General features: G+C 41.4%; 1 protein-coding gene across 1 annotated transcript in view; it reads left to right on the top strand.

The window, feature by feature from the left end:
• Positions 1–1,451: 1,451 nt before the first annotated feature.
• Positions 1,452–18,862, top strand: part of Atp9b (ATPase phospholipid transporting 9B) — a 144,751-nt gene continuing 127,340 nt past the window's right edge. The window contains exons 1-3 of the mRNA XM_090352949.1: positions 1,452–1,678; positions 9,970–10,143; positions 17,763–17,913. Of these exons, the coding sequence (XP_090209075.1) occupies positions 1,557–1,678; positions 9,970–10,143; positions 17,763–17,913 (447 nt within the window). The 5' untranslated portion in view covers positions 1,452–1,556. The remainder of the gene's footprint in view (positions 1,679–9,969; positions 10,144–17,762; positions 17,914–18,862) is intronic.

Here is an 18,862-nt window from a genome sequence, read left to right as displayed (position 1 = left end):
GTCTATCAGGCTGCCCTCTACATGGATGTGAAGAGTCCTAGTGACTGGCCTACAGCCAGCTACATTTGAGAGCTGGACTTGAAGCCAGAGGCCTAAAGTAACATACTCTTGAGCAACAGGGGTGGGGGAAGTGCCCTTCTCAGGGTGTAGAGTTCTGGTTTTGCAAGATGAAAAAGTGGTAGGAGTGTGTTACACGACAAGCTGACCAAATTGGAAGGCAAATCTTGTGTTTGGTGTTGTATACACTTACACTCACAAAGGTAGGGAGACTTGGCTCAGGAGCCCCTGGCAGGTTGGCAGGTTGCACCCTAGGGGGTGCATCTTGCATGGATGTGTCACCGTCAAGGCTTCCACTGACTCACATAGATGCACCTGGTTGGGTATTTGCCTCTCCTGTTTGCTCTGAGTATGGGAGAGGTCCACCATCTCTCAGTGTCAAAGTGGACAGAGGAGCCCAGTTCTACTTGAACGCTTCCAGGCTTGCTGCTGAGCCATCAGTTCATCCTTACAGACGGATGGAGCCGGCTGGTTGAGGCAGATGGCCACCTCCGCAGTGAAGAGGGATGGCGTACCCGCCTGGCACCATCTTCCTCCCATCGGCCTTCTTGCGGGAGGAGAATACTTCCCAGGCAGCACTCTGTCCTCCAGCGCCTCTCCCACCGGTTTTCGGTGTGTGCTTCCTGAGCGCTGAGCACCTTGTCACTGGGAAGACAAGGCAGGGAAGCCATCCGCCGTCTCCTTTCAGGCAACGCCGATTTTCTGTCACTGCCGGCCCCACCGGTTGGAATCCCGGGGCCGCCACCGCGTCGTGAAGGACGGAGACGCCTTGATGGTGGCCTTGCTTACCAGGTCCCGGGCAGTCGGGATGCTCCGGCCGCTCTGGCCACCACTCCCGCGCGGGCCTCGGGCGGGAGAGGGTCCGGGGGGGGGGGACGCAGGCTGGGAAAGCTCAGGAGTGAGCTCTACGAGGGGAGTGGGGGCTGGGGAGAGGCGGGGCGGGGGTCGGGCTGGGCCCGGGCGGGGCGGGGGGCGAGCCGGGCCGGGCCGGGCGGGGCGGGGCGCTGGCGGAGCTCCGGCGGGGAGCGGGCCCGAGGCTCGGGCCGCCGTCGTGGGCGGCCACCCACCCCTCCCCACGGAGTCCCGGTGCTAGGACGCTTCGGGAACGTCCGGCCCGGCGCCTTCGGACCAGGTCGCCGTCGTCGGACTCGGCAGGACGCCGCCCCGACGGCGGGACACGCGGCCCCGTCGCTCCGCCGGCGCCGCTGCGCCGGGCGCGCAGGCGCACGCGGGCCGAGGCGGGCTCGCGACGCTCGGTGACGTCACCAGCCTGCCGGCCGGGCGAACCCTGCGGAGCCCGGGCGGCCTGCCCTCGTGACGTCCTCAGACGCCGACGGGGCGGAGCCAGGGCGGCGTGACGCCATCGGGCGGCGACGCGCGGGCGGGGTGGGCCGGCGCGCGGGCGGCGCCTCGGCCGGGCCTGCGCCGAAGCGGGGTCCGAGGGGAGCGGGCGGAGCGGCCCGGCCGGGCCGAGGAGAGCGGGGAGGGGCGGCCGGAGCATGGCGGACCACATCCCTCTGTACCCCGTACGCGGCGCGGCGGCGGGGGCCGCAGCCAGCCACAGACGTGCGGCCTACTACAGCGTCGCGGGGCCCGGGCCGGGGGCCGACCGGCGTGGCAGGTAACGGCGGGGGGCGCAGCGACCCTTCCCGGCCCCGCCGGCGTCGGACGCGGGGCGGAGCGGGAGCCGAGCCGGCGGGGCGGGCCGGGCCGGGGCTGCGCTCCGGAGGGGACTCCGGGGGGACTGGGCTCCCCTCGCCCGCCCCCCGGCCGGCGCAGCCCCCGAGCCCAGCGGGCGCCCGCGCGTCCCCGACGCCGGCCTCCCGGCGGGGCCCCCTCCGCAGGCCGGGGTCGGTCCGGGGAGGCCGGACGGCCAGCTGGCTCCCCCGGCCCGCGGTGGGGACGCGCTCAGACCCTCGCGCCCCGGGACGCCAGGTGGACGTGCGCACGGCCAGTGAGAACAGTGCTGTGCGCTGTGAAGGAAACGTCGACAGAGCGTTGCAGTGACCACTCCTGGAGTCACCTTGTATTTGTTTTACTGATTGCACAGGGTATTGCAGAAACAAGTGAGACCTTGAGGAAAACCACGCGTTTCTCCTCAACAGTCTGAGCTCTTCGCATGGTTTTTGGGTTTTGCCTGTTGGAGAGACTAACATAGGACCCCGAAATGAGAGACTATAAATGAGTCCGTTCCTTTACTTCTTAGATGTTGGAACTTAGGTAACTTACTTAAACCCCACGGTCAGCCTGCTTTCCTCATGTGTGAAACGGTGAGCTGTTTTTTCTTACGGGGACACTGAGGGATACAGCGGACCTGTGTAAGGCGCCCTAGCTGGAAGTGGGTTCTCCAGAACTGCTCCCTTCCTGCTCGATGTTCCTACACCAACAGTGTAAGTGGTTCGTTGTTTAGAGATAGGCCACCTGTTTCAGAATAGGGCTTTGCTACATTTCCAGTCGATCACTTTTTGCTTTATGTGTTGTGACACTCTGTGCTCTGTAGTTGGCTGCAATCATTCAGGATCCCGTGTCTTCCCTGCAGGTTGTTCTTTTATTGTTAAAGGGATATTTCTCTCTGTCTCTAACCCTTTGCATTAGCATCTACAGTAGCTATTAGAGTACCCACTTACTGAAGTGTTTTGGCTTACTGTTTACCTACTATTAGCTTTCAGCCTATTTTGTGAGAGGACTTCTTGGGTCATGGTCCTGTCTTCTCTGCCATGGTCCTATCTTCTCTGCCATTCTTTGTTTTTTGACACCTTTTAAATTGAAGGTAACAAGTGACACATTAGCGCTTAAATGGGGCATTTTATTAATCTGCTTCCTGTTTTCTCTGCTTCTGGTTCCCATGTTTCTTTTGTTTTCATTGTAGGTTAAAAACTCTTCTGATATCTGTACAGTGTTTTGTGTGTAAGTGTGTAGTTTTCCAGTGTTTTCTCTGGATGTCACGTTATACATGTGTGATCCATCAGCATGGTGTACTGGTGTCAGTGTTTTGTGTGTAAGTCTGTGTAGTTTTCATGTGTTTTCTTTGGATGTCACGTTATACATGTGTGATTCATCAGCATGGTATCCATTTGTCAGCGTTTTGGCACTTCCAAGGAAGTGTGGAAACACTTGCCATTTAGGACCCTTATATTGAATGTCATATCCTGAGGGCCAGGTGGTATTATAATTTGTTTCCCTCATCAAATATGATTGATAAATTCATGATGATGATAGTCTATTACATGTATGCATATTATTCTTTGTGTTATACTTTTTTAAGTTCTAGGAGTCTTTCTTGTTTCCCTTCTGTTTAAAGAGCTTTCTATACCAACCTTTAAGTTTCTGTCATATAAAAATGTCTTTATTTTTCCTTCATACCTGATGACAGTTTTATTGGAATAAGAAATGCTCCTGGTTGACAGGGACTTAAAATCTAGCATTTTCTTCTTTTGCCTCTATGGTTTCCTATTAGTAACATGTCACTCAAATTTATGTTCACTTGTGGATAATATGTCATTTGTCTCTGGCTGCTTGCAGGCTTTTAGTTTGTCTTTGATTTTCAGAAGTGTAATTTTGGTGGACTCTGTCATGGATTTCTTTGTGCTTATCTCATTTAGTGTTCATTAAGGTTCTTCAACTTGTGTGTGTGTGCGCGCACACACACACGGCAGTATATGTCTTATCTATTTTTTTAAAACTTTTTAGCCATTCTTTTTTTTTTTTTTTGCCAGTTCTGGATCTTGAACTCAGGGCCTGGGCAATGTCCTTGGGCTTTCTCAAGGCTAGAGCTTTGCCACTTGAGCCACAGCACCATTTCTGGCTTTTTTCTATGTATGTGGTACTGAGGAATCACATCAAGACTGAGGGCCTTCATGCATGCTAGGCAAGCTCTCTACTACTGGGCCAAACTCCCAGCCCTATCCATTATTTCTTTAACTGTTCTTTTGTTTACCTTTGCTTACATTTCCCGTGATAGGAGCATTGGATTACATATTGATCTATAATTTCTGAGACTTCCATATTTGCTCAGTCTTTTTTTCTCTTTGTTGTTCAGATTGTGTAAATTCTATTCATATTTTCAGGTTCTGTAATTTTTCTTGCCCATGAGAGAGATGGCCAGGCAGTACGGACAAATGCATCCTCATAACTTGAGGGTCCCAGTCCAAGAGAATCTGAATATCCATTTCCCAATGCTCCTACCCCTGCCCAAGATACCAGAGCATCTACATGGCACTGGCAAGATAGCCAAAGTGGTCCTGAGGCTCCTCTTCTTTTTCCTTTGTTTTTCTTTTGGCCAATCCTGGGCCTTGAACTAGAGCCTGGGCATTGTCCTTGGATTTTCTCAAGGCTAGCACTCTACCACTTACTTGAACTAAAGCACCACTTCCAGGAGACTCCTCTTCTTTTCCCAAAAGATACTACAAGGATGTTGAGGAGGCTTATGTGATGGGATGCTTCACTCAGTGCCTCGCCAAGGAAGTACCTGCATCCCATGGGATTGACACTTCTAACCCTTACCAAGACGCATTAGACCTGGGAAAACCCCTTCTCTTGCCAAACCTGCGCAGTAAGAACCCTATTAGTCACTACCTAAACAAAGCATACCAAAGTTCAGAGCTCATTGTCATTGGAACCACAGACCAAAAAGTAAGCCAGGACCTTTGTGCTAAATCTAAAAGGGTAGCCATGTTAATGTATAGAAATAGGGAGAGAGGCTGGACATGGTGGCTCATGCCTGAAATCCTAGCTCCTCAGAAGGCTGAGAGATGAAGTTTGAAGCCAGCCAGACCAAGCAGGAAAGTGTCCTTGAGACACTTCTCCCCAGTTAACCACCAGAAAACCATAAGTGGAGCTGTGCCTCAAAGTGGTAGAGCAATAGCCTTGAGTAGAAAAACAGAGAGACAGCACCCAGTTTCTTAGTTCAAGCTCCGCAACTGACCAACAACAAAAATGGAGAGAGCAATCCCATGGGTACCCTTGGTGTGCTGGTTGTTGTGTGTGATGTTTCCCATTGTTGGTAAATATTCCACTCATAAAAATGAAATTTTCCTTAACTGTGATGGTGTATAGTTGAAGAGAATATATCTTTTTCTTTTCCTATTATAGAATGATACTTTCTCTAAGTAAAACCCCCCAGGTACTGGGCTGAATATTAGTACATACTATACCATAGAGCTATGCCTTCAACCTTAGCCTCAGTCTTAAGATGAATTTTTAAGAACTATTAAATTTATAAGAATATTAAAAAATCATGATTCACTTAACTACAAGACATTATTTTTTTATTTTTATTTTTTATTTTTTTAAAGAATTTATTAACGTTGATTTTTTTACATCATGTTTTAAATGACAAGTTTAACATACAAGTGTTCAAGGAGGGAATCTCTGTTTACTACAAGACATTATTTACTCCTGTCAGGATGTTTAATTTCCCTCACCTAATATATTTAGCATAAAGATACAATTTTCTGTCCTGAGCTTATAGGCAGTGAAACTTCAGATTTCTGGATTTTTATTGGGTATTGAAGGACTAACTCCAATTTAGAAGCTTGTCTCAATTTATGTACAGCATTGGTGTTTTTCTGTTTTAAGTTTTAGCAAAAATTTATTTAACGTAAGAGGATAAAATAGGGAGAGAGAGAAAAAGAAACATGTTTTGCCCCACCTGCAGGAAATGGAAGGAGTATAACCCCCCCTCTTTCTCTCTTTGTTTCACCTGTTTTCTCATCTGTGGCTTACTTATGATCATAACTGACCAAAGAGAACTTGGTAGCTTTATTTGAGGAAGGAGATATACACATTGTACTCAGTTTGGTTGCTTACACCGTTATGATACACAATTTTATTGCTTAGTTTTTTAAATTAGTTTACAGGCAAAGGGGACATGTTTATTTTTCTTAAAGATGGTTGGGCATTAAGTATATTTAGTATTTATTTGTTGTCAGGCTCCTACCTGTACTGATAGCTTCTCAGGGGGCTGAGATCCAAAGATTGCAGTTTGAAGCTAGCCTAGGCAGGAAAGTCCATGAGACTGTTAGCTCCAGTAAAATATTCAAAAACACTGGAGGTGGCTCTGTGGCGCAAGTGGTAGAGTGCTTGCCTTGAGCAAAAGAAGCTCAGGGCAGCTCCCAGGCCTCGACTTCAAGCCCCAGATCAGGGGGAAAAGAAAAAAAAGCAAAACACCTACTTAGTATTTATTGACTCCTCAGAAATGTTTCTCATTTAAATGGAAACAACTGTTAGATACTTAAGGTAAATTTGAATTTAAGCTTCTTACTGCTTACTGTTGATCTACTTTTACTTTGTTATGGGTAAATTATATACTTTGCAGTACTTGGTGTTCTGTTGAAAATTCCCAGTGTTTTTAAGCCTTTGGCTGCAGCAGAGGTAGCTATCCTCTCTCTTATTATGGCAGCATTCTTGAGTTTGTATCATCTTTTTTGTTATCTTTGTTCACTTCGTTTTTACTCATTTAAAAAAAATGTTTCCAGAATTATACTTAATTGCTGGAAACGTTGATTTCTCTTGAGTGACAAACCAATTAAGTGTGGATGACACCACGCAACAAAGACACTTAAGATTTCTGCTTATCCTGTCTCAGAAGAAATACATTATTCATCATGTTATTGTTTTTAAATACTGAGGTAAAATTTTCAATACAATAGGGGAATTTCTCTGGAAGTGGAATAAATTGCTTGCCAGTTCAAGGGCTGCATTTCTAAAGTCGAGGCTCCTAAACATGATTCTGCTCACATTTGTTAGCTTCCAGAACTCCTCTCACTGCATTTCCAGCATTAAACTTGGTAACATGGTAACTTTTGGTAATGTGCAGTATGATTGCTGAGAGAACTTAATAAAAAATAGTTTCATTTGTATATAATATTATAATATGTTAAGAGGTGCTTTGAATAGTAATTCCATCTGTATAAATACTCATTTTTGGTTGATTTTCTTTAAAGAGCAATAAGAAAAATGAAGTTCTTAAGGGAAAATAATGTTTGTTTTAGGTTTATTTCCCTCTTAAATAATCTAAAAATATAGTTTGCATGTTACAAGAATGTTCTGTGATGATATCCATAGTTCAGTTATTTTTAGAATGTCTTAAGGAGACATTGAAATGAGTAGTGTTTTTGATCAGTGAAACAGGATCTTGAATGAGGGTGAAAATAACTGCTGTTTTTCTTTTTTTATGCTTAACAAAAAAGATCTGTATACCAACATTCTTAGTGTCAGTATAGTATTCTATCATATACTTTATTTTATTTTTATTTTTGTGGGTCATGGGGCTTGGACTGTGCGCTTGGGTGTTGTCTCTGAGTTTTTCAGGTCAAGGCTACTGCCCTACCCCTTGAGCCTCAGCCCCACTTCCCCTTTTCTAGTGATTAATTGGAGATAAGAGTCTCATAGTCTTTAGTGCCTGGGATGGCATTGAACTGAGATCCTTAGAGGTCAGCCTCCTTAGTAGCTAGAATTATAGGCTTGAGCCACTGTGCCTCACATAGTCTGTTAATCATGAATATTAAAGTCTTTTCCATTTCCTTCATTTCTCTTTTAAGCAGCACAGTACAGTTACGCATAGTTTTCAGTGCAGTTGTATTTCTTTATGAATTGTCATTGCTTGTTTTCCATTTGCATTGTTTGCTTTTTTATTTTTTGTAAGGACTGTTTCTAAAGAATTACTGTTTTCTATCATAGGTTGCGAAAATTTTTCCCCAGTGTCTTATTTGCTTTAAAATTTCTTTCTTTGATGGTGCAATATGCAGACATTGGTAGTGTCTGGCCTGGTGCCTGGCTGAGACCACTACTTGGTAATATACAGCCATTGTCATCAATGTTACTGGTGTTTCATAGGCTCTCAGATGAAGAAACCCTGGGAGTTCTTTCCCATTTTGATTTTGGTTTTAATGACAAATTTCTTTAAATAATTGGTACTTTTGAGTGAATTAGTTCTTTTGCTTCATATACAAGTATTTGGCTTTTCCTCTTTCGCTCATTGGTTATTTGAAAGTATGTTTGTTTGGCTTTTTCCTCAAAGTATCTTCAAGACAGAATTTATTTCTTTTACTGATTAGTGCATTTTGATAAGATGGCATTTTTTCCCCTAAGTTTCAGATTTCCTTCTGATGTAATTTTTATTTTTATTATTTATTTATTTAGTCATGGAGCTTCAACTCTGGGCCTGGGCACTGTCCTTGAACTCTTCAGTTCAAGGCTACGGCTCTACCACTTGACTCACAGGGCCACTTTGGGTTTTTTAAATTGGAGATGAGTCTCATGGACTTTTCATGGTTTTGAACCTTGATCCTCTGATCTCAACCTTCTGAATATCTAAGATTACAGGTGTGAGCCACCTGTGCCCTGCTTTGATGTAATTTTTAATAATCCTGAAACTTTAGCATTCTTTTAGGATACAGCTGCTAACAAATTCTGAGTTTTCCTTGATCTGAGCATATCTTCATTGGACCTAGCATTCTGGGTTGGCAGGCCAGGCCAGCCCTCCCTCCCTCCCTCCCTCCCTCCCTCCCTCCCTCCCTCCCTCCCTTCCTTCCTTCCTTCCTTCCTTCCGTTCTTTCTCCCTCCTCCCACCCTTCCTCCATCTCTCCCTTCCCACCTTCCCTCCCCCCTCTGTCTCTCTCTTTTTCTTTCTTCCACTTTAAACATGTAGTTAACTGCCCTTGGGCTCCATGAGAAGCCTCAGGCTTCTACCTAGATATTCCTTTGTGTGTAATTGGCTCTCTACATGTAAATTAAGAGTCTCAGTATTCTAGCTGTTCTCATTGGTCGGTGCTCTTTTTCTTTATATGGATTTTGGAGGATGTGAGGGAAGATTTCAGCTTAAGTAACTCCCCACAGCAGCCTGCCTGTTTATTTTTCAAATCAAGATGATATCTCATACAAAAGCTTTATGTAAAATTAACAGCTTTTGAGTCAGTATGCTTTCTGACAAAGTGATTATTCCCCCAAAAGGTAAATTTTTAAAAGAGATTATATTTGTGATTAAAGGTAGATAAAGTGGCAGTATAAATAGTAGATTGCTGTTTATATGGAGTCAGAAGATGACTGTTGAGCTCCAAAACACAGATTAGTTATGGAGATTGTTTTTATTGAATATAACATTTTAGTGAAAGGAGTAACAGATAAAATAACATTTCTTGTTTGAATCCGTATGTTGACTCTTAACAACAAAACCTATGAGCTTTCCAGGTGTAGACCCTGTTTTGTCTAAAGCCACTTCTAGAATTTTGATGACAGTGAAGTTGTATAACAGAATGTGTAGGTGTTACTTGGCAGTGTACATTTTTGGCTAATGGTAATATTTCAGATTTGAGAGGAATATTCTGAATTGAATGTTACGGAGTGGATATCGGACAGCCTTGTTTATGCTATTAACCAGCTAAGTACATGCCAGAGGCTACTCTGAGTTCATATTTACAGCATGAAAGTTGTAGGCATCATTTACCTAGGCCTCCTTTCATACCCTATCCTTTTTTTTTTTTTGGATCCGTCATGGGGCTTGAACTCTGGGCCTGGGTGTTGTCCCTGAGCCTTTCAGCTCAGGGCTACCGCCTTACCTCTAGAGCCACAGCGCTACCCACTTCCAATTGTCAGGTGGTTAATCGGAGTTAAAAGTCTCGAGGTCTTTAATGCCTGGGCTGTCTTTGAACTGTGATACTCAGATCTCAGCCTCCTGAGTAGCTAGGATTACAGGCATGAGCTACCACGCCTGTTTCATACCCTATTCTTTACCTGTTTATTTGGGCTTTTTTTTTTTTTTAAACAAAGGATAGGTTTGTCTAGCTGAAAGTTTTGAGTAAAAGAACACGTGATTGGAAAAATTAGGCCAGCTTTTGGCTTAAATGAAACACATTCAGTAACAGAAAACTACTTACTTAGCTTGGGTAAACTCTATTGTCTTGCTTTTACTAGGTACCAACTAGAGGATGAGTCTGCGCATTTGGATGAAATGCCACTAATGATGTCTGAAGAAGGCTTCGAGAATGATGAAAGTGATTACCACACATTGCCACGAGCCAGGATTACACGGAGGAAAAGAGGGCTGGAGTGGCTTGTCTGCGGTGGATGGAAGTTCCTCTGTGCCAGGTGTGTCCTCCATTGCTACCTGTCATGGTATACATGAAGTTCATTTATAAGCTTAGCTCCTGGTATATTCATTAGGAGTACTGGCACATGTTCACATAAAAACTAAAGAAAACACTCTCTTGTCAAATAGTATTTGTGGTACAAATTAAAACCAGATAATGTGATCTGAAAGGGAAGGCCAAATTCATTATTTTATGAGAGTTTAGTGGCTAAAACCTGGAGAAAACTAGTGACTTAAAAAAATGCACGATAGAATGAATCCTGATTACTGGACCAATATTTATTTGTAAATGGTGTACCTTTCTAATCCTATTAACTACAGCTGAATAATCAGTTTTAATTCTTTAACTTTGAAAATTTTATTTTAGTTTAATCAGTGAGCTAAAGACTCATATTTCAAACAAATGTTCTGGTCCTGAAAAACACTGCGTTGATGAAGCTGTGTGGCGTGTCTGTTCGTGCTCCAGGGAAGGAAGGCTGAGTGCGGGAGGACTCCTCCTCTCCTCTCGCCGTTCGTCCTGGTCGGGGAGTGTTTTTCCCCATCTCTCCTACTAGTCGAGAGGGACCCTGACAGAAAACTTTCTAAAGTAAATTGCTAGTATTTCCCTAAACCTGGAGTGCTTTTTGTAGGCATACATTGACTTACAGAGCTTAATTTCTTGATAGAATTTTTCTTTTTCTTTTTTTATTTTGACGATCATAGGGCTTGAACTCTGGGCCTAGGTGCTATCCCTGAGCTTTTCAGTTCAAGACTAGGACTTACCCACTTTGAGCCACAGCACCACTTTTGGTTTTCTGGTGCTTAATTGGAAATAAAAGTCTCACAGATTTTCTGTCCAGCTGGTTTTGAACCATGATTCTCAGATCTCATCCTCTTGAGTAGTTAGGATTATAGGCGTGAGCTATGGGCACCCAGCAGAATTTTTCTTTTTCTTGTGCTAGTTTTAGTGATTTGTATTTTTCAAGGGGTTTTATCTATTTTCTTTTTCTTTTTTCTTTTTTGCCAGTCCTGGGCTTAAGCTCAGGGCCTGAGCACTGTCCTTGGATTTTTCTCAAGGTTAGAGCTCCTCCACTTGAGCCTTAGCACCACTTCTGGCTTTTTCTAAGTATGTGGTACCGAGGAATCAAACCCAGGTCTTTGTGCATGCTAGGCAAGCACTGTACCACTAGGCCAAACTCCCGGCCCAGGGTTTATCTATTTTCAAATTTACATTCACATGTAATTATTTACAGAATCTTTCTGTGATCTAATGTGTAAGATCTGTAGTGATGTTATCTTTTAAAATTTATAATAATAGTAATTTGGATTTATTTTTTAAACGTTGGAGATTATCAGTTTTATTTTTTATTTTTATTTTTGGCTATATTCAGAGCCTTGCCTTTATTAGGCAAGAGCTCTACCATTGGAGTCATATAGCCCTGTTGTTTTTTTTTTCAGAGTCAAAATTAATTGTATTATTTTTTTTTAATCTGTTCTCTTGTAGGTTTTTTTTGTTTTTGTTTTTATAAAATTGGTGGTACTAGATTGATTGATCGATTGATTTTTTGGTACTGGTCCTGGGCTTGAACACATGGGCCTAGTTGATGCCCTTAAGCTTTGTTGCTCAAGGCTAATGGTCAGCTGCTTAAATTCACACTTCTACTTCTGGCTTTTTGATGGTTAATTGTAAGTAAGAGTCTCCTAGACTTTCCTGCTGGACTGGCTTCTAACTATGATCCTCAGATCTCAGCCTCTTGATCAGCTAGGATCACAGGAGTGAGCCACCAGTAACACTGGTACTGGAGTTTTCACTTAGGGCTTTCTACTTGTCAGACAAGTTCTGTACCATTTGAGCCATGCCACCAGCCCTTTTTGATGTAGTTACCCCCCCCCCCCTTTTTTTTGTCAGTTGTGGGGCTTGGACTCAGCCTGGGTGCTGTCCTTGAGCTTTTCAACTCAAGGCCACTCCCCTACCCTTGAGCCACAATGACCCACAATGCCACGTCCTGTTTTCTAGTGGTTAATTGGAGATAAGAGTCTCAGTGCCTGGACTGGCTTTGAACTGTGATCCTTAGAACTCAGCCTCCTGAGTAGCTAAGATTACAGGCAGGAGCTTCAGCGCCTGGCTTGATGTAGTTATTCTTTGCTTAGGGTTTTATTTATGCCTGAGCTCTCTTGAGCCACTATCGTCATACCTGTGGCTCCCGTGTAGTTGGGAGCCTCTTGGTTTTTATTGGTTGGCATCAAGTCTCTCAAACCTGCTTGGCTGGCCTCGAATAGTGGTCCTTCCAACATAAGCATGGGTTAGTTCAGGACTACAGATGTGAGTCCTTGTGTCTGACTTGTTTTCTTTTACTTTGAAATATTTGTCTTGAAATTAATTTATCAAGAAGTTAAGAGAGTAACATATATAGTCTTTTACTCTATATCCCAAATTATTTAAATTTACCATGTTTTATAGTCATTCTTTTTACATTTTATGGATGATTGTATTCTTTGAGAGAGTAAATCAGACTAAACAATTTTTTATTCCTCTTTACACCTTAGTTCTTCCGTATTCTTAAAAGTATTTTTCTTATGTAATCACAATCTACTTATTGAATACATGAAATTTAACATTAATAAACTGTTATATAAAAATACGAAGTACATTTCAAGGTCTGTATTCAGTGATTTCCTCTTCTCCCAGCAGATTCCTTTGCAGCAGTGTCTTATCCCTGGGATAAGCATGTGCTACATGTTGGAGGCATGCCTGTTTTTTTTTTTTTATACTCTGGACTGGTTATTTAGTGTCTGTCTCCTCTTCATTGACATTTCTGCAGAATGAGATGAGTTATTTTATAGAAAATGTCAAATCCTGGTATTTCTGATGTGTTCCTGTCACCTGATTTAGGTTAATGTTCTACTGCCGGAGTGAAGCACGTCCCTGCTGGCATTTGCTTCTTGTTTTATTATCTTTTCTGTTTTTTCCTCTAAAATTGTATGCAATGTAATTTACTGTTCTTTTCCTAATATTCATACTACTAGAACGCTACATATCTAGTTCTAAAAAAAGATTCAGTTAAAATGTCTTTAAAATGTTTAAATTGTTTCTATAAAGATGATACACAGAGAGGTTACAGTAATATAAGTCAGGTAAAGCTTACATTTCTTTTTGTGCAGTGTCACCCCCTCCTTTATTCTCTTCCAGTTTTTCCTTCCCATCCCTACCCACAAGTTGTATAGTTCATTTTCTACATAGTGTCTAGTAAGAGTCCCATTGCATTTGTTCGCCCTTTGTCCCTTCATTTCTATGTCCCCATTTTTCCCTCCCATAGAGAGATAAATGAACAAACAAGGCAAGAAGCAGCAAGAAAGAAGAAAAATCCTCTTGTTTCCATTTCCTGGAGTTTGTTTTGATAAATATTACTTTATATGCTCAAGTGCACGTAGTTGTTACACCTTTGTGTTCCTCTCCTAAGAATATCCTCCCTTTTTTCTTGTGTGATTATCTAGGATCCTGTATAATTTATCATGTATCAGTGTATTGTAGATCTAGCTTCATATATGAGAGAGAACATTTGCCATTTGTCTCTCTGAGCTTGGCTTACCTCACTTAACATGATTTGTTCTAGATCTTTCCATTTCCCTGCAAATGATAAATATTCTTTCTAATAGCTATATACAATTCTGTGGTGTATAGGTACCGCAGTTTTTGGATCCACTCATTTATCGTAAGGCATCTGGGCTGTTTTCACAACTTGGCTATTAGGAATAGTACAGCAAGGTCATTTTCTTGGGATCGGGTAGTTACTGAGGTTTTAAATTTAGGGCTTTAAGTTTACTAGGCAAGCACTCTACTTCTTGAGCTGTGCCCCCAGCTTTTACGTTTAAGTTTTGACATAGAATATTTTAATTACCATTCAGTTCAAAATATTTTCTAATTTTCATTGTCATCCTTTTTGTTCCATTTACTGAGCACAGGCAGAGTAGATTTAGTATAATTTTAAAAGCATCTAGGAGTGTGTGTGTGTCTGTGGGTGTACTGTTCTGGGGCTTGGACCTGATCAGGGCCTGGGTACTGACCTTGAGCATTTTTGCTTGTGCCTAGTGCTTTACCATATGAGCTATAGCTCTGCTTTTTGGTGATGAGTTGGAAATAAGAATGTCACAGACTTTTCTGCTCAGGCTGGCTTTGAATCGTGATTCTCATATCTCAGCCTTTTGAGTAGCTAGGATTACAGGTGTTGAGCCCCTAGTATTTTTGTGTGTGGGGGGGGCATGGCAAGTGAATATTGGTTCAAGTTAATGTCGTTATATATGTTACCCAGAGATAGAAACTTTAGATGCCAGCTTTTCCTCCTTATTTGACAGGACCAGGTGGTTTCTTTTTCCACTCTAAGCCTTTTCATGTAATGTGTTGTTATTTAAGGTAACCATCTTCATCAGCCGCACTGTTCCTTATTTGGTCCAGCTTCTGTGTTAGCATTTGCTGCTTTACCATTGTGTTTTTAGGGTACAGAGATAACGTTGCTTAAAAGTCATGAGCTAATGCTGTAGCCTCAGACTTTTTTTTTTTTTTTTTTTTTGCAGCTGGCTGCCTCAGTTTTCTTTGCCTTTATTGCATTGATGAGAATTAGGGTTTGCTCTGGATTAAACGTCAGCTTACGGGAATATTGTGGCTTGGTTTACCTAGGCTATTTTACTGTTATTATTCATGTATTTACTGGACTAGAACTGTTAATTTCCTTTAAAAACTTTTCATTTGCATTCACAGTTTGTTGCCTTTGAGTTTTAAAGATGTTGCACGTGTAAAAAAAAGTAAGCCATTTTATTTTTAGAAATCTGTCTTGTATTAAAAATGGAAATAAAGCATTATTATCAGAAGTTAGGCCAATATAAACTGTTCTACCTGATCTGGAGATAGAAGTTTGAAAGTTCTTATTATTTTGGGTTTTGCTTGTAGTGTACTCCCTTTATTGCCAACATGTTGCTCCCTTTATTGCCAACATGTTGCCAGCAAAACCGTGCAGGTTTGGAAGATGTTGAAACAGCTCAGAAAAATACGCTAGCTGTGTCTGTACAGTAATATGGGTGCTCCTGAGGCTAGTTAATTTTTTTTAGCTGGCTCTGTTCAGTTGATGGGTGCTAATGAGGGTCCTGCCATGTGGGACAGGAAGTAACCTGAGACATCCACAAACTCTTCTTCCTCCTAGGCTTCCGCCACACAGAAAGACTGCTATGGAAATTAGACATTGTACCATAGAGAAAAAAGTATACACTCAATAGTTTGTTCTTTTTTCTTTATTGCTTACAAATTTTTAATTTGGAATGCTTGCAGTTTACTTCCTAAATAACAGGCATTATTAAATTTGCGTTAAAATTATTAGATATGGTCTTAAGAGAAGACATAATAGATAGGAAATATCTCAATACAAATATATTGTAACAAGTGTTAATGAGTGGTAAATATTTCAGTACGTTTCTATTTGTAGATCTTACGGAAGCTAAGGCTGATTTTTGAGATATTCTTAACTTGAGGAAATGATTGGGCTCTAATTTTTTTATGTTGTAGAATCCACTTTCTTATTTTATTATTTGGCATAAATTGCAATTTGGAGACTTTGAAAAGAAATCCTGAAATCTTTTAAATTTCTTTTTGAAAATTTCTTTGATGTGAGTTAATACATTTTCCTGTAGTTTTCCTGGGATTACTGATATATGTTGTTCTCTGATCTGAGTTGATGGTCTTTCTCACGAGATTTACATTTCACTTGTTATCAAAAATCACTTTGTCCCAAGGAAAGTGGAGCCAGGAATGGTATTTCCATATGAAGGGAGAAGGGCCTGGGCTATCAAATGCTGGTATTATTCTTGTTTCTAAATAGCCTCTACACTTTCAGTTAATCTATAAAACGTTTGGGGGTGTAGGAGCATGAGAAAATGCTCATCTTTTAAGAAAACATGAGGACTGTGTTGCTTTGTTTTGGTAACCAAAGTTACCTGTTACTGAATGCAATAATTGTTCAATTTGAGGGATATGAGAAGGAGCCTGTCTACATAAGGAGAGTTATTTAATTATGACTGAAATTTTAGAAGATAGAATCTTGGTATGTAAAGATGTCTTATTTAATATTAAAGTGATACTTTGATGATAGAGATATTGCTAATTCTAAAATATTTTCAGAAGTGTAAATGTGCATTATTGTGTTTCTTAGTACTGAAGTTGACAGTGTAAGGCTATGAATATGTAAGTGGGAAAGTATTTTTCTTGATACTTTAGAGAGTTTAGCATGGGTAGAAATTTTATTAAGTAAAGCTCACAGGTACTTTCTTCTAAGGACTTGACATAGGTTCTCTCTCTTTTTTTTCCCCCCCACTATTTTCTCACATTATTTTGCCTTCAGAAATCTTCCATAACTTTGGAGTTTATGCCCCTTAACACTTTTTTAAGTTTCTAATCTCCCCCCCTCTTCTCCCCCCCCCCCCCCCCCCCCCGGGCTTGAACCTGGGCACTGTCCCTGAGCTCTTCAGCTCAAGGCTAGTGCTCATTTGAGCCACAGTGCCACTTTTGTTTTTCTGGTGGTTAATTGGAGATAAGAGTTTCATGGACTTTTCTGCCTGGGCTGGCTTTGAACCACAATCCTTAGCTCTCAGCCTCCTGAGTAGCTAGGATTACAGGTGTGAGCCATCCATGCCCGGCCAAGTAGTCTTAACTTTGTGGCTACCTCTCCTCTCTACTGGGAAGTATTTTCTGACTATTCAGTAACAGTTTGGGAATAGCCCAGACTTTTCAAACCTCAAGCCCACTGTGAATGTATTCACTCATTTGGCATAGTAGAATGGAGAAGTGTTCAACTTACATAAAGGAAATCTCATTCTAACCAGAATGACCACCGCCAAGAAGAATGCAAACAGATGTTGGTAAAGATGTGTGTGTGTGGGGGGAAGATCCCTCATACACTGTTGATTGAAATGGAAATTAGTACAACTAATGTAGAAGACAAAAAAACCTGAAAATAGAACTATCCTATGATCCATAGATACTGCTGTTTGGCATGTCCCTGAAAGATTGCAAGTCAGGATACAATAAAGGAACCTACACATCCAAGTTTATTACAGCAGTAATCATAATAGCCAGGCCATGAGAGCACCCAGATTTCTTCCACCTAAAAAGTGGGTCAAGAAAATGTGATACACATAATCATCAGGAAAAATGTCATTTGCAGGGAAGTAGATGGACCTGGAGAAAATGATACTGCGTGAAGTAAGCTAGGCTTATAAGAGTCTAAGGGTGTATATTTTCTCTCAGGTGTCGATATTAGACCTAAAATATAAACTTACTTCAGGACCATACACTATATATACAGTCAAACTAAGTAAAGAATAATAAATGTGCATGTGGACAATTAAAGAACGGTTCAGTGAGGTGAATGTCAACAAACTGAAACATTATATCTTTACGCAAGACTCTTTTCCTATTTTGTTGCTACATTTAAATCTTTTTAACCAACCTATGTTAAAACTTCACAGATTAGTATTAGATAAGTTGCTGTTGATGTCTTGTAAATGCTAAAATAATACATATTGGCTTTTAGTGTATAGAATTAGTTTAAACTTTCTTTTCTTTAAAGCAACAAATATCTTTTGTTTCATGCAGTTGCTGTGATTGGCTGATAAATGTTTGTCAAAGAAAGAAAGAACTGAAAGCTCGTACAGTATGGCTTGGATGTCCAGAAAAGTGTGAAGAAAAACATCCCAGGAATTCTATAAAAAATCAAAAGTACAATGTATTTACCTTTATACCTGGGGTAAGACCATTGCATTATTAAAGAATGTTAGAGCTTGCTAGCTCCCTTTGCCTTACGGGGATACATATGCAGACTCTTGCTTGGTTATTGCTAAACAATTCATTTGTGGGGTTTTTTGTTTTATTTTGTCAGTCCTGGAACTTGAACTTGGCCTGAGTGCTGTCCCTGAGCTTCTTTGGCTCAAGGCTAGCACTCTACCACTTGATCCACAGCACCACTTCTGGCTTTTTCTGAATATGTGACACTGAGGAATTAAATTCAGGGCTTCATGCATGCTAGGCAAGCACTCTACCTACCACTAAGCCACATTCTTGGCCTCATTTTCATTTTTAATGACATCTCACAAAAATGGACAATTTGATTATTGCCTTCAGTTTTTTTATAAACATTTTTGTATTAGTGTCACAATATAAATAGTATAAAAATGAAGAAAAGGCAAATTAAATGATAAAAAGGTCATAATTTCTAAGGACTAGGAATTTGGAGAGAAAAGTAACAATTTTTGAAGCTTTCAGTGAATAAAATACAGCAATTTTTCTTACACATAAATGACACAGTCACAAATATTTGTTTACATTTCCTCCCTTGCATTGTATCTCAGGCCTTGTAATCTTGTTAAATCATTAGTTATCTTTAGGTACCATACTAGATTTAAATATTATTGAAGCTTAAATATTTCATTACTTTTTGTTATTAGTGTTATTTCTGGATTGCATCATAAGACCAAGTCTATTCATTCATTTATTTATTTTTGGTGCTACTTTTGTGGCTTGAACTCAGGACCTCGATACTGGCCCTGAGATTTTGTGCTCAGGATTAGTACTTTACCACTTGAGTTGCAGCTCCACTTTCAGCTTTTCAGCAGCTAATTGGAGGTATGACTCCCATGGACTTGCTTACCTGGGCTGCTTTTTTTTTTTTTTTATAAAATAGATATGATATTCTTTAT

This window comes from Megascapheus bottae, chromosome 19, assembly GCF_031878675.1.
Source record: "Megascapheus bottae isolate mThoBot1 chromosome 19, mThoBot2.hap1, whole genome shotgun sequence".
Taxonomy (NCBI): Eukaryota; Metazoa; Chordata; class Mammalia; order Rodentia; family Geomyidae; genus Megascapheus; species Megascapheus bottae.
Note: the sequence above shows the minus strand (reverse complement) of the source record. Positions and strands in the feature narration are given on the sequence as shown.